The 14935-nt window shown below is 44.6% G+C and overlaps 1 protein-coding gene across 1 annotated transcript in view; it reads left to right on the forward strand.

Moving 5' to 3' along the window:
- The window catches only part of HEATR3 (HEAT repeat containing 3), a 49080-nt gene that overhangs the window by 28861 nt on the left and 5284 nt on the right, over nt 1-14935 (forward strand). Inside the window, 3 exon segments of the mRNA XM_012806797.2 lie at nt 1077-1262; nt 8338-8426; nt 13873-14016. Coding sequence (XP_012662251.1) covers nt 1077-1262; nt 8338-8426; nt 13873-14016 — 419 coding nt within the window.

The following is a 14935-nucleotide window of genomic DNA, read 5'->3' on the forward strand; positions in this document are numbered from 1 at the left end:
CTTATGGCAGTGTGGTTCACAGGTGCCTGACCTGGAAACAGCCTTGACAGTTATCAGAGTTAGAGGGAATAAATGAAGTTTGACATAATCCTGCAGTAGAACACATATGAAAAGGATCTGGACTTCATAGCATGCAAGAAAGTTACCCTGAACCACAGAAAACAAGACACAAAAGAACAGACACACTGTGTTTGGGTTTTACAAGGTTCAGAATTAGACAACAGTAAACCATGTTGTTTAGGCATATGTACATGGGCGGTAAACCCATTACAAAAAAAAAAAAGGAAAGGAAATGTTTACCATAAAAGTCTAGATCAGTGGTTCTCAACCTTCCTGAAGCCACGACCCTTTGGGGTTACCAAAACGTGAGGAACTGTATTAAAGGGTCGTGGCATTAGGAAGGTTGAGAACCACTGAGCTAGACAGTGGTTAACCTCTAGGGGTCAGGGAAGTGAACACTGTAAGAAAGAGATCCTCGGGCTGGAAGGTGCTGGTGGTGGTTATTTCTCATCCAGGTGTCTGCCCATTTGCTTTATGGACTGTAAACTCTGTATACCTGTTGTGTACTTTATACATGTCCTATTTCACAATCGAAAATAATTTCAGGGTGGTGCCTGTGGCTCAGTGAGTAGGGTGCTGGCCCCATATACCAAGGATAGCAGGTTCAAACCCAGCCCCGGCCAAACTGCAACAAAAAAATAGCCAGGTGTTGTGATGGGTGCCTGTAGTCTCAGCTACTCGGGAGGCTGAGGCAAGAGAATCACCTAAGTCCAAGAGCTAGAAGTTTCTGTGAGCTGTGACACCATGGCACTCTTAACATGGGCAACAAAGACTGTGTCTCTGAAAAAAAAAATAATAATTTCAAAGATGCTACAATTCTTGTGTAGAATTGTTTTCTAAAACAGATTCCTCGTGACTCACGAATGAGTTGTGCATCCGAGGCCTTGAATGCTCAAGCAGTTCAGTTAGGCAGAAAACAGTTCACTTGTGATCCTCGGCTAACTGCTATAGACTCCTTTGTGTTCACAGATATCCCCAGTCAGAACCAGAAGCTCAGGGTGAAAGTCAGTGCTGAGCTCTGTGGGTAACTCCGAGATGAACAGCGTCCTCTCCCTTCCCTTCCAGGATGCACACGGTGCAGTGTCGAGCCCTCGTCTGTCTCCAGACTCTTGTGTCCCTCCTGGACATGGACCACCTCGGGGGAGCCCCAGCCCTTCAGACGCTTGCACAGCACCTGTCACAACTTCTTTTTTCCCAACCAGGTAAATGTTTAGGCCTTACTCTGAAAGGCCGCTCAGACGGAGCAGAATTTTGAAGGGACAGGAACTAGGATTTTATAGATCTATACTATTTGTCATCCAACCGTAGGAACCTTTCCTTGACACTAACCGTCACATACTGATCGTTGCCAGGTGTGTCGAGTCAAGACAAAGTATGCAAGCAGGTCTGGGGGATAAAATTTTCATTTTTACTCAAATTGTTTGCATCCTAATAGTTATGTTAGGCCAATTAAAGTTGAATCATAAAGACTTCACTAAGCTATTTGGTAATTCCCTATTTGCTTTTATTCTTTATTATAAGAGTTTATATTTGATCAGGTAATACATATAGAGAGCACAAAATCCAGAAGCGACTTGACGACGTAGGTGGAAACCCTCCCTCCTCCATCCCGTGCCCCCCAGCTCCTCTTCCAGAGTCAAGTCCCTGTGACGCCAGTTTCTTGTCTATTCTCTGGGGACTCTCTGAAGTAGAAGAAAGTGTGCACGTGTGTAAGGCAGACCCTCCACGCAGGCCGCACCCTGCTTTGTCTAACACAGAGCTTGCTTCAAGCACCTTCGTGTGGTAGGAGCTCAATCTCTAAATTACAGGTCTCTGGTATCAATTAATTTCCTGTGTACACAAAAACCTAGAGAGAGAGATACTATAGTTAACTGCCTCAGTGACCTTGCCGTATAAAGTGTGATGCCTGTTTGTCTAACACATTTTCATAGTTCATTACGGTATAATCTCATTTAATTTGATCATGTTAAACCATGGGAGCACAAACCAAACAAACAAAAAGAATTGTAACTGAGAGAGGGAAAAGTAATATTTTATATAAAGGAGAATTTCCCACGTGGCTCTGCCCAGCCTGCCTTCCTGGAACGAGGGTTACATGGGAGCTGTGAATTTGTTTCTCTCTCAGCTCCTCAGGCTCAGAGTGTCTTTAGGGATTTTTGTGGGTAAACTTGAAGGTTCTTGTTTCCTATGCTGAATTTAAAATGAAACCACCAAGGCCAGGTATGGTGGCTTACACCTGTAATCCCAACACTTTGGATGGCAAAAGTGGGAAGATACTTGAGCCCAGGAGTTTGAGACCAGTCTAGACAACATAGTGAGACCTCATTTCTACAAAAAAAAAAAAAAAAAAAGGATATAACTACTAAGTGACTCCATTGTGTTGTATTCAGGATGTTCGTCAAGTTTTTCGTTATAACCAGTTTGTCACTTCTCCTCAGAGACAACAGTAAGTCTAAGAACTGAACTCTTAAAAGATCAAAATATGGGCCAGGCGCGGAGGCTCCCGCCTGTAATCCTAGCACTTGGGGAGGCTGAGGTGGGTGAACTGCCCAAGCTCACAGGTTTGAGACCAACCTGAGCCGGATCAAGACCTCGTCTCTAAAAATAGCCGGGTGTTGTGGTGGCACCTGTAGTCCCAGCTACTCAGGAGGCTGAGGCAAGAGAATTGCTTGAGCCCAAGAGTTTGAGGTTGCTGTGAACTATGACGCCACAGCACTCTACCCAGGGCAACATAGTGAAACGACTCCTTAAAAAAAAAAAAATCAAAATATGGTTGCCTTTGATTAAATACAAGTTGCTGTATAAACATTCATTCAACCATTGTTCTCTAGTTCTTAAGACATTTGTTTTGTATTCTGTGAAGGTCCTAAGAGGAGCTGTGTGTTTTAGGTTTTACAAGTTCTAGGTAACATTTTTAAAAAGTAACTGAATGTTCAGAATCCCATGCATAGTTACCAAGCTGTCTGCTGCCCTTTCAACACTGGTCACTTAGCAGGCACAGTGATCTCCCACTATTTGTGTATTCACTGGCTGGAGTGCTCAAATGAAAGTCATCCCCAGCCATGCCCAGGAAAGATGTGGACATTCCAAGCTGGACCGCACAAGCCCTGGAGCGCAGTGTGAGCAGCCAGATGAGAACGAGAGCTTTGCATGTCTCTGTGGCCTCCTGTGGACCTGGAAGAGGTCTGGATGGTGTGTGGGGCAGGGGTGTGAGCTTTCCCTGACTCTCTATGGTATCCTGCCTTCCCCTGGACCAGCACTGTGTCCAGTGGGGTGGCAAGTGGGAAGGGTGCTACTGCTGAGGGTGCAACTCTGAGGAGCTGAGGTAGGAGCAGGGCCAAGTGTCGAGTCCCCAGTCAGGGCCGCTGGTGAACAGGACCCACCCAGGGCTCTCAGTGCCCGAGTGCAGCCTAACCTTGTGGTAACCCTCTTAGTCCTGGGTCCACAAGCTGCCATCACTTGTCTCTGGGCTGTTTCTCAGTGACAGTCTGGGCAAGGTACCACAGGTCCCATCCCCAGCCACCACCAAAAGCTTATTTTACATGAAGTAAATGCACATATTCTTGCCTCTGTTGTACAGAAAGCACTTAGGTGTGTCCTCTCGGTCTCACTGGCTCTTCATGGTCCCTTTTCATTACCTGCACAGAAAACCCCCATACTAAGCGGTTCCTCAGGAAACAACGGACAGTTTGGAACTGTGGGAAGTTTACCACGTTACCCTCATTCCAGGAAGGCACTTTGATTTCAGATAAATTCTGCTTCCTATCATGGCTATTCATGACATAATCTTTAAAAAAAAGTTTGAGAAATGACATGGTACTGGGTTAAGAACATCTGTATATACATGCGTGTGTGCACGTATCTGCACATACATGTCTATCTCCTGACTTTGTAAAAACTACGACGGCTTGCTGTTACTACAGGATTTTTGAAAATCCATCTAAGGACATGAACTCTGTTACTTCCAGGGATTTAGCAGCTGCATTGGCCTTCCAGGTGTGATGGGTTTGGGTTGCAAAGGGTGAGGAAAGTTGTTGCCTGGGGAAGATTACCATCAAATGCCTCTGGGCTGCGGGGGCTGTGGGGTCCGTTCTTGGTTTCTGGCTCTGGCCTTCGTATTGCTCAACGTGGGCATTCAAAGAAATGAAGGCAAGAAGTGGCTTGAAAAGGAGCATCGCTATTTATTTTGGAATAACTGAATTTTCTGATTAGAATGAAATTTGATAAAGGATAATTGCTAATACTTAGAAGTGGTATTCTAATGTCCTCCTTCTAAACTTTTAGGGTTAAAGAATGTAATCCTGTGAGTTCTGTGTGGATAGTGTGAGCTGTTATTGGAGACTTGGGGGTGTGGGGCCAAACATCTCTACTTGCTTGTGGTTACCGTGTTGGAGAGTTAAGTATGTGACGATCGTCCAGCTCCAGTTTATTTTAATTTTAGCGCCACAGTTCTTGATATAGTAGGTAAAAAATCTGTGCTACAGAGTTCTACCTAAATTGTGTTTGTGGCATACGTCAGGAATAAAAGGAGACGATTTCAATATGACCTGGTCCTTGCATTCAACATACTAATATCTTTGTCTTCTTAATTAAAAGTTGTTGATCTTCAGGGCGGTGCCCGTAGCTCATTCAGCATACACCAAGGGTGGGGGGTTCGCACCCAGCCCGGGCAACAGCCATGACAACTGCAGGCACCTCTGGTCCCAGCAGCTTGGGAGGCTGAGGCAGGAGAATTGCTTGAGCCCAAGAGTTTGAGGTTGCTGTGAGCTGTGACACCACAGTACTCTACTGGGGGTGACACAGTGAGACTGTCAACAAGTTGTTGATTTTCAGAACATCAAGAAATTTTTAGCTATGTCATATATTGGGTCAAACTGTCTTTTTGCCCCATTATATGAGTTCTAAAATCATTTGAGATTCCCTGTTTTCCCAGATTGGAGGAACCAGAAAGCTTTTTTTCTGTTATAGTTAGATTTGTGATACTGTATGCTGGGATACATTTTCTGTCCCATGTCAGAATTTTTAAAATCAGCGTAAACATTTCAGCTAAGTGTTAATTTGGTGCTTGATTACTTATGGGTTATTTACCTACAGTAAAACATGCTACAAGTTCTCGGACACCAAGCACAGTTGTAGGAGGGAAGACATTCTCGGTCGTTGCTTTCATGGGCAGGTCATGAATTTCTAGAGCTACACTTGGATCTTTAACCAAATACATGTACACATTTCAAAGCCAGTATAATAACTTCACAGCAGTCACCTGTTAGTGCCAGGTTTTATGAGATCAGCATTATTCCTTCATCTTCCTGCTGAGGAAGCTGAGGTCTGTGTTAAGGAACATCTTCAAAGTCCTTCACTCTTCTCGCACGTATTTAGTGAATACTTACTCGATGTCAGACTCTGCTCTAGGTCCTATGCTGACAAGCGTGAACAGGATAGTCAAGGTCACTGTGTTCATGAACCTTGCGTTCTAGTATAGACATTTTGTGTTTGTTTTGTTGTTTTTTTGAGACAGAGTCTTACTCTGTCACCCTGGATAGAGTGCCATCATGGCATTATCGTAGCTCACAGCAACCCCTAACTCATGGGCTCAAGTGATCTTCCCGTATAGCAACTCCTGAGTATCTGGGGTTACAGGCACCTGGCTAGTTTTTTTTAGCAGAAATGGGGTCTCACTTTTTCTCAGACTGGTCTCAAACTCCTAAGCTCAAGCAATCTATCTGCCTTGGCTTCCCAGAGTACTAGGATTATAGACATGGGCCACTGTGCTTGGCCTGTTAGGTTTTTTTGAGATGAGGTTTGCTTTTTTTTGTTTTTGAGACAGTCTCACTTTGGCACCCTTGGTAGAGTGCTGTAGCATCATCGCTCACAGCACCCTCAAACTCTTGGGCTCAACCAGTCCTCTTGCCTCAGTTTTTCTGATTTAGTAAAGACAGGGTCTCACTCTTGCTCAGACTGGTCTCAAACTTCTGAGCTCAAGTGATCCACCCACCTCGGCCTCCAGCAGTGCTAGGATTACAAGTGTGAACCACAACACCCAGCCTGAAGTTTTGCTGTTTTGCGCAGACTGGTCTCAAATTCTTGGGCTTAAGCAGTTCTCCTGCCTCAGCCTCATGAGTGGCTGGGATTACAGGCATGTGCCAGTGTTCCTGGCTGGAATAATAAATGACTCTGACAATGAAGAAAACTAAAAGCAGAATGGTGTAAGGTGCTATGTTAGGCTAGTTGATGTGGAAAAGCCTCTAAGGAAGGGAGACATTGGAGCAGAGACTACAGTGAAGTAAGGTGGGGTCACATGATGTCATCGCAGGATTCCCTCCCAGGCCTTTCCTAAAACTGTCCTGTTACCTGTTCTGTTCTAATTACAGGAACTCTACTCTGGTACATAGTATGTAGTAGAAATGGGAGAGTCAAAAAATAAAATAAGCCTTGATTAAAAGTTGAGCAGAAACTGCTCTTCCCTCGCCCAGACAAACTAAATAGAGACTGGGACTGCTGTGTGCCCAGGCACGTAGGACAGGGAGCCTTAACCGACCATCTCAGAGTTTGTAGCTAAAACAACACTAATCATTTATTACTTCTCACAGTTTTTTTAGGCCAAAAATTTAGGCCAGGCGTGGTGGAGATGGCTCATCTCTACAATAGTCTCAACATTGTCAGTTTTGCCCCTGCCTCCCCCAGGGACATTTGTCAATGTCTGGAGATATTTTTGGTTGTTATAATCATTATCTGGTCCAAAATTTCAATAATGCTGAGGTTGAGAAATGCTAGTCGGGCCGTGTGCTGGGAAACATGAAGGCTGTGAACCAGAATCGTCTGCGCTCGTGTTCACCCCATACCTGGCAGTTGGTGCAGGGTTGTCACGTGGAACATGCACGAGTGACCTCTTCCGGCTTCCTTGTAACTTGGTGGCTGGGCTCCAAGGGCATAAGTCAGGAGAGAGAAGAGAGCGGGCACGAGGGAGTTGGGTGGAGTCATCGCTTCTTATGATCTAGGCCAGGTGTCCTCAAACTACAGCCCATGGGCCACATGCAGCCCGCCTAGGACATTTATCCAACCTGCTGGGTGTTTTTGCCACTGCTGCCTGTCCTGCTTAGCAGCCGACTCATCCCGGGGCCCGCAGTCCGGCCCTCCAGTGGTCTGGGGGACAGTGAACTGGACTCCTGTTTAAAAAGTTTGAAGACCCCAGATCTAGGCTGTCGCTTCTTTTTCTGTTGGTTAAAGAATTGAGAGTCCTGGCTCGGCGCCTATAGCTCAACCGGCTAAGGCGCCAGCCACGTACACCTAAGGTGGCGGGTTCGAATCCCCAGCCCGGACCCGCCAAACAACAATGATGGCTGCAACCAAAAAAATAGCCGGGCGTTGTGGCGGGCGCCTGTGGTCCCAGCTACTTGGGAGGCAGAGACAGGAGACTCGCTTGAGCCCAGGAGTTGGAGGTTGCTGTGAGCGTGATGCCATGGCACTCTACCCAGGGGGACAGCTTGAGGCTCTGTCACAAAAAAAAAAAAAAAGAATTGAGAGTCCTGTCCAGACACAAGGAGTTGAGAAATAGTGTTTGCAACTTTATGGGAAGTAGTAGGGTTCTAGAAGGTGGTGCAGGACTATAGTCAGTTTTAGGAAATACAATCCACCAGACACCACGTAAATCACTTCCCTTCCTGTGGACGTTCAGGGTCCAGCTCACCTGGGTGACACCCTCACCCCCCTTGTGAATGATGTTGCTTGTCGCCACTGTTCTGTTTGTCCTATGTGGGAAGAAGGACAGGAGGAGCAGGGATAGGAGGGGAAGGTGGTCAGTGGCAGCCATGGAGGCGTGTCCTTTAGCCCCGCACCAGCAGCAGCCCTTGGTGAGGCAGTGGGCTCCAGTTGGCAAGGAGGCACCAGTGATGACCGCCACAGGACTGCCCAGCACCACGATGGAGATCTGAGAAAGACAGAATCCCGTCGAGAAAGCTAGCTAAGGTTTAAAACCCAGCATCTGGAAATCAAGGACTGTCTGTGGAATATACCCCCCTTGTTGTCAGGCAGAGTGAATGACCTGTTCCTGTGATCTGGCCTTCCTCATACGTAATAGCTGGGTTCCCAGGGCAACCTGGGTTATCTTCCAGACTTAGGTACCTAAGGTACAGGGGGCTGCTAAGAAAGCGTTTTGACTTAAATATCAAGTATTTTTATTAATAATAACATATTAACATTTATTTTGATTCTATTTTCTTTTTCTACTAAATAGCCTATTTTGGAGAAAAACAAATTTTATATTTCATTTTTGTGTTTTAGATTTTGCTAAGCATGCTGACTTTCTAGAAGCCATAAGTAGTGCCTTGCGGGCTCTTCTGCAAACAATGGCTTCCAAGAACATTTCTCAGGTAAGGTATTTTTTAAGTTGTTATGTGAAATTTATAAAGTTTCTGTATTATAGAGGCAAAATTCATTACTGAACTACTTTTTAAATACATATTTCTATTACAAGGGGAATATGTGATCTTTGTATAAAGAAAAACGTAAACCAGGTTTGGTAGCTCATGACTGTGATACCAGCTCTTTGGGAGGCTGAGGCGGGAGGATTACTTGCAGCCAGGAGGTGAAGACCAGCCTAGACAAAGCAAAACTATTTCCACAAAAAATAAAAAAATTAGTCAAGTGTGGTGTCATATACCTAGTCTCAGCTACTCAGGAAGCAAAGACAGCAGGATCACTGGAGCCCAGGAGTTCAAGGATACCATGAGCTATAGGTCACTGCAGTCCAGACTGGATGATAGCGGGAGACACTGTCACTTAAAAAAAATAAAACAAGGCTCTGCACCTGTAGCTCAGCAGGGAGAGCGCCAGTCACATACACGAGCTGGCGGGTTCGAACCCAGCCCGGGCCAGCTAAACAGCAATGACAACTGCAACAAAAAAAAATAGCCAAGTGCCCAAGAGCAGGCATCTTCAAACTACAGCCTGCGGGCCACATGCAGCCTGCCAGGTGTATTGCAGCCACTGCCTGTCCTACTTAGCAGCCATCTCATCCCAGGGCTGGCAGTCCGGCCCTCCATCTGAGGGACAGTGAACTGGCCCCCTGTTTAAAAAGTTTGAGGACCCCTGCCCAAGAGTTTGAGGTTGCTGTGAGCTGTGACACCACAGCACTCTACCAAGGGTGACACAGTGAGACTCTGTCTCAAGTAAGTAAATAAAATAAAACAAAAGTGATAAAGTAAAATTGGCTCAGCGCCTGTAGCTCAGCAGCTAGGACGCCAACCACATATACTGGAGCTGGCGGGTTCAAATCCAGCCTGGGCCTGCCAAACAGCAATGACAACTGCAACCAAAAAATAGCTGGGCATTGTGGCGGGTGCCTGTAGTCCCAGCTACTTAGAAGGCTGAGGCAAGAGAATTGCTTAAGCCCAGGAGTTAGAGGTTGCTGTGAGCTGTTATGCCATGGTACTCTACCCAGGGCAACAGCTTGAAGCTCTGGCTCAAAGAAAAAGAAAAATAGCGGGCATTGTGGCAGGCGCCTGTAGTCCCAGCTACTTGGGAGGCTGAGACAAGAGGATTACTAAAGCCCAAGAGTTGGAGGTTGCTGTGAGCTGTGATGCAGCAATCTACCCAGGGTGACAGCTTGAGACTCTGTCTCAACATAATTAAATAAAATAAATAGTAAAATTTTCTCTTCATCATCAGCAACACACACAGATAACTTTTGTCAATACAATTTCTTATTTTACATATATGTTGTATTTTCACTGAATGTCCTTGGTCTTTTTTAAACACTTCATTACAAAAACTTCCAAGCATGCCCTCCTGACCTTCCACAGTGGCCCCCCACCCCTCTCCTGACAGATGCCTCACCACTTTGATTTGGTACTTCCTGTGAGGAAATATGCAAGCATTCCCCAAAGCAGAGACAGTCCTGTGACCCACACACACCATCACCCATGGTTCCGTGTCCTGTCATTCTCCTTCATTCATTCCCCACATTCGCATTTTCATTTGCCTTAAAGTATTTTTTTACAGTTGGCTTATTCAAATCAGGATCTAAGCACAGTCCAAAACTTGCTTTTGGTTGATATGTTGGTCTCTTAAACTTTTTTTTAAAATAGCTTTATTGAGATTTGATTCATACACCATTCAACTTGTTTATTTTATTTTTATTTTATTTATTTTTTTTTTGAGGCAGAGTCTCACTGTATCGCCCTGGGTAGAGCGCTATGGCATCATAGCTCACAGCAACCTCAAACTCTTGGGTTAAGCAATTCTCTTGCCTCAGCCTCCCGAGTAGCTGGGACTGCAGGTGCCCACCACAACGCCCAGCTATTTCAGTGATTTTTTGTTGCAGTTTTCATTGTTTAGCTGCCCTGACCCGGATTCGAACCCACCAGCTTTAGTGTATGTGTCTGGTGCCATAACCACTGTGCTATAGGCGCCAAGACCTCTCTGACCCTTCTTTCCAAAATGGTGAACTGATGCCCTAGCAATCTCTGAAAGTAACCCAGTGAAGTTTGTTATTTTGAACTTAGAGTTTTAAACTATATTTGTATTTCCTTCCATTATACTCAAGCTTTTTGATGCAGAAATTGTACTGTCTTTAGAGAGCACCAGTCCCTTCAGGTTGGCTCCTTGTCTTTTTGGTAAGAATTCTAGGTTTTCAATCACTTTTGCTTCTGGGCAAAAGATATCCCAGGCTCAACTTGTAATTTTTCTTCTTAAAACATGAAGTTATTTCTCCAAGAAGCCTTGGTTTCTTTAGCAGGAAATTAAATTTTGGAGTGCTTGTTGCTGCCATTGCCTTAAGAGAATAAAACATCTTAATGTTGTACTGGTATGTTCCACTTAAATAAAAAGGTCGTAGTGTTAATAAAGCACTAGTTAATGGAGTTTAATTTTTTTATGGATTTTTTGTTTTGTTTTGTTTTCTGAGGATATATCCCTCAAAGATGAGTCAGATGCCATGTTGTTTTTTTCCCCCAGAGTCTCACTTTGTCACCCTTGGTGGAATGCTGTGGATCATAGCTTACAGCACCCTCAAACTTGACTCAGCCTCCCCCGTAGCTGTGACTACGGGCACCCTCCACCATACCTGGCTAGTTTTTCTGTTTTTAGTAGAGACTAGGGTCTCACCCTTGCGCAGGCTGGTCTTGAACTCCAGAGCTCAGGCCTGTCCTGCCGGTTTTACTCAGAGAAAAACATGGTATACCATGTGATGGAATATTATTCAGCCTTAAAAAGGAAAGATTTTGACACATGCTGCAACGACAAGGCTTGAAGACAAGGGAAATAAACCAGACACAAAGGGAACAATTGTCTGATTGCACTTTCGTGAAGTATCTTAAGCAGTTAAATTCCTAGAGACAGGGCGCGATGCCTGTGGCTGAAGGAGTAGGGTGCCAGCCCCATAGACCGGAGTAGGGAGTCCTTGTTTCAAGGCTACAGAGTTTCACTGCAGGACAGTGAAAATGTTCCAGATTGGACAGCGGTGACGGTTTACATCACCCAGCAGTGTGAAGGTACTTCACGCCACCGGACTATACGCTTAATAGCAGTAACTAAAGTGGTAAATTGTATGTTTATATTACCGCCAGAAAAAGAAAAAGGTATATTCAGAGAGATCTAGATTTTGCCCATTTGTGCCTGTTCTCTGATTTCCACTATATTGGTAGTCATCCTTTTTGATTTTTGATTTATCATTCTATTTTTTTTTTTTTTTTTTTTTTTTGAGACAGGAGCCTCAAGCTGTCCCCCTGGGTAGAGTGCTGTGGCATCATGCTCACAGCAACCTCCAACTCCTGGGCTCAAGCGAGTCTCCTGCCTCAGCCTCCCAAATAGCTGGGACCACAGGCGTCCGCCACAACGCCTGGCTGTTTTTTGGTAGCAACCAGCATTGTTGTTTGGGAGGCTGGGCTGGATTCGAACCTGCCACCTTGAGTGTACATGGCTGGCGCCTTAGCCACCTGAGCCACAGGCCCTGAGCCTATCATTCTATTTTTTTTAAAACATAGGCAAATTGGTTTTGCTTATTTTTTTAAAAAAAGCACATAATTAGGCATTGTGGCTTATGCTTGTCATCCCAGCTGCTCAGGAGGCTGAGACAGGAAGATTGCTTGAGCTCAAGAGTTTGAGGCCAGCTGGGGTCACAGAGAGATCCTTTCTCAAAGAAAACAAAAAAGAAAGAAAAATACATGTATTTGTATTTGTTCTTCACCCCTTTTCTCAAAAGCAGATGCTGTAGTAACCTGGCCATGCGGGTCTTTGACCTCCGTCCAGGCCTTGTCTTCCATAGAAGCAGGAGGAAAAGGCTTGTCTCAAACTCCTGGCCTCATGTGATCCTCCTGTCTCAGCTTCCCAAGCTGCCGGGATTACAAGTGTGAGCCAGCATTTTTACAGTTGTTAATAATTTATGATGAATTAGGCTTAAGTCTTTTATCCATCACGACTTAATTTTTGTGAATGGAGAGAGGTGTGGGTCCTGTTTCAGTTTTTTACAGGTGGCTGTCTGGTTCTCCCAGCACCATTTATCGAATAGGAGTTCTTTTCCCCATTGTATGTATTTTTCTTTGGGCTTTGTCAAAGATCAGATGGCAAAGTGAGGATGGTTTCCTATCTGTATTCTCTGTTCCAATCCAAAGCTTGTTGTCTCTATTTTTATGTCGATACTATGCTATTTTGATGACTGTAGCCTTGTAGCATAGCCTGAAGTCTGCTAAAGTGATGCCTCCAGATTTGTTCCTATTTCATCAGATTGCACTGGCTATTTTGGATCTTTTCTGATTCCATATGAAGTGTAGAACTATTTCTTTGAGATCTGCAAAAAAGAGTTTGGACAGTTAAGTTCGTGAAGTCATCCTAGAAAAAGTGCTGCGTTCCTCGTTCCTGAGTGTCACTACGGTCACCTTCAAGGTGCTCCCCTGACCACCTGGTGCCCATAGTGATATTCAACAGTGAGCTATAAAAAAACACTTTCTCTTTTTTTTGGAGACAGAGTGTCAAGCTGTCGCCCGGGTGGAGTGCTGCGGCGTCACAACTCACAGCAACCTCAAACTGATGGCCTTAAGCAATTCTCTTGCCTTAGCCTCCCAGGTAGCTAGGACTACAGGCACCTGCCACAGCGCCTAGCTATTTTTTTGTTGTCATTGTTGTTCAGCTGGCCCAGGCTGGGTTCAAACCTGCCAGCCTCGGTGTATGTGGCCAGCGGCCTACCCACTGACTGAGCTGTGGGTGCCATCAAAACACTTTGTCTAGTATGACTTCATGAACTGAATTGTCCAACCTTCTGTGATGCTGGCATTTTAATGGGAATCTCACTGAATTTGGAGATCACTTTGAGTGCTGTAGACATTTTAACTATTGATTCTACCAATTTATGAGTATGATGTATTTTTCCATCTGTTTATGTCCTCTGCAATTTCTTTTCTCAGTGTTTCAAAGATCTCCCTATAAAGATCCTTGTTCTTCTTTGTTGAGTATATTCTAAGGTATTTCATTTTCTTTGATGCTGCTGTGAAGGGTATTGTGTCTTTGATTTGATTCTCAGCATGACTGTTGCTAGGGCGTCTGAAAACTACGGGTTTATGTACATTGATTTTGTAACTCGAGATGTTGCTATAATTATTTATCAATTCCAGGAGTGCCTTGGTTGAGTCCTTGGGGTTTTCTAGGTATAAAATGATACTGTCAGCATAGAGCAAAAGCTTCCTCTTTCCCCATCTGGATGCCCTTGTGGATAGCATTGGTGAGAGTGGGCTTCCTGGTCTAGTTCCAGTTCCAAGCGGGAATGCTTTCATGCCGTTGGGATTGGCTGGGTGTAAGCAGTGCTTCCCTCTTCTCCTTCCGCAGTGCCTGACTCCTGATCAGCTGATGACACTGTGCAAAGCAGGCGTTCACAGTAGTAATGTCGGAGTTCGCGTGAACGTCGTTAGCATTTTAGGGATCACTGGCAGCGTCTTAGCCAAAGAAGATGGTACACTTGAAACTCTGAAGGTAAAACAATTTGCTTCTAGTTTTACTTGTTAAATAATTAGAAATGGGAGAAGAGTATTGGTTAGTGTAGGATATTTTAAAATTTCTGTGGACACAGAGAGAAGTCATATCAAGATGTTGCTGATTAAGTCATATTATTAGAAAATGCCATTTGGATTACTCTAACTATGTGCATTAGATAAGAACTGGAAAAGCTGGGCTGTGTTTGCAGTTTAACTTTACTCCAGAGATACCTTTAAAATATCTTCAGTGAAAGGACAGATTCAGAATTTTCAAAGACACCTTCTGCCTTTGCTGTTGGATAAACTGTATGTATGTTATTTTCTGAATAGTCACCAGTTTTGACATACACCAGGGAAAGTGCATTCTGGGAAGTACTGCACAGTTCATTCTGGTATCACTCCATGAATTGTAAGCAACAACCCCGGTAGTGCCAGTACACTAGGAATTCACTTACACTTGATCACAGAGCAGTCACTCACAAACCGCATCGCTAGAGGTATAACGTTGCTAATGATTAAAGGGACTGTAATAATAAAATTACCCTTCATTGCGCTAATGATGCTGAAGTATTGATTAGTGGGTAATAAGCTGATTGCTATAAAGTACTTCTTAACCTGTTAATCACTTTACAGGGAAGACTGATGTTTAAGAATCCTTTTGGAAAAAATGATATATATATAGCAAAACATTTAGAAAAAGAAATATAGTGAGAAGATTCACCTCTGCACATCTCAGCTTCTACTCCCCGTCTCTCCAGATGGAGAGACAGGCACTGTACCCACTTCTCCTGTCTCATTCCAGGGGATTTTGATAGGTAGCTAGGTAAACGAGAGAGACTGTGGCTGTGTGCTGTGTATGTGACACACAGGTGAATGAGCCCATGTGGGTATCATCCCTGCCCCTCCCAGGACACACA

Source organism: Otolemur garnettii, unplaced genomic scaffold (assembly GCF_000181295.1).
Source record: "Otolemur garnettii isolate 467f Iridium unplaced genomic scaffold, OtoGar3 scaffold00058, whole genome shotgun sequence".
Lineage (NCBI taxonomy): Eukaryota > Metazoa > Chordata > Mammalia > Primates > Galagidae > Otolemur > Otolemur garnettii.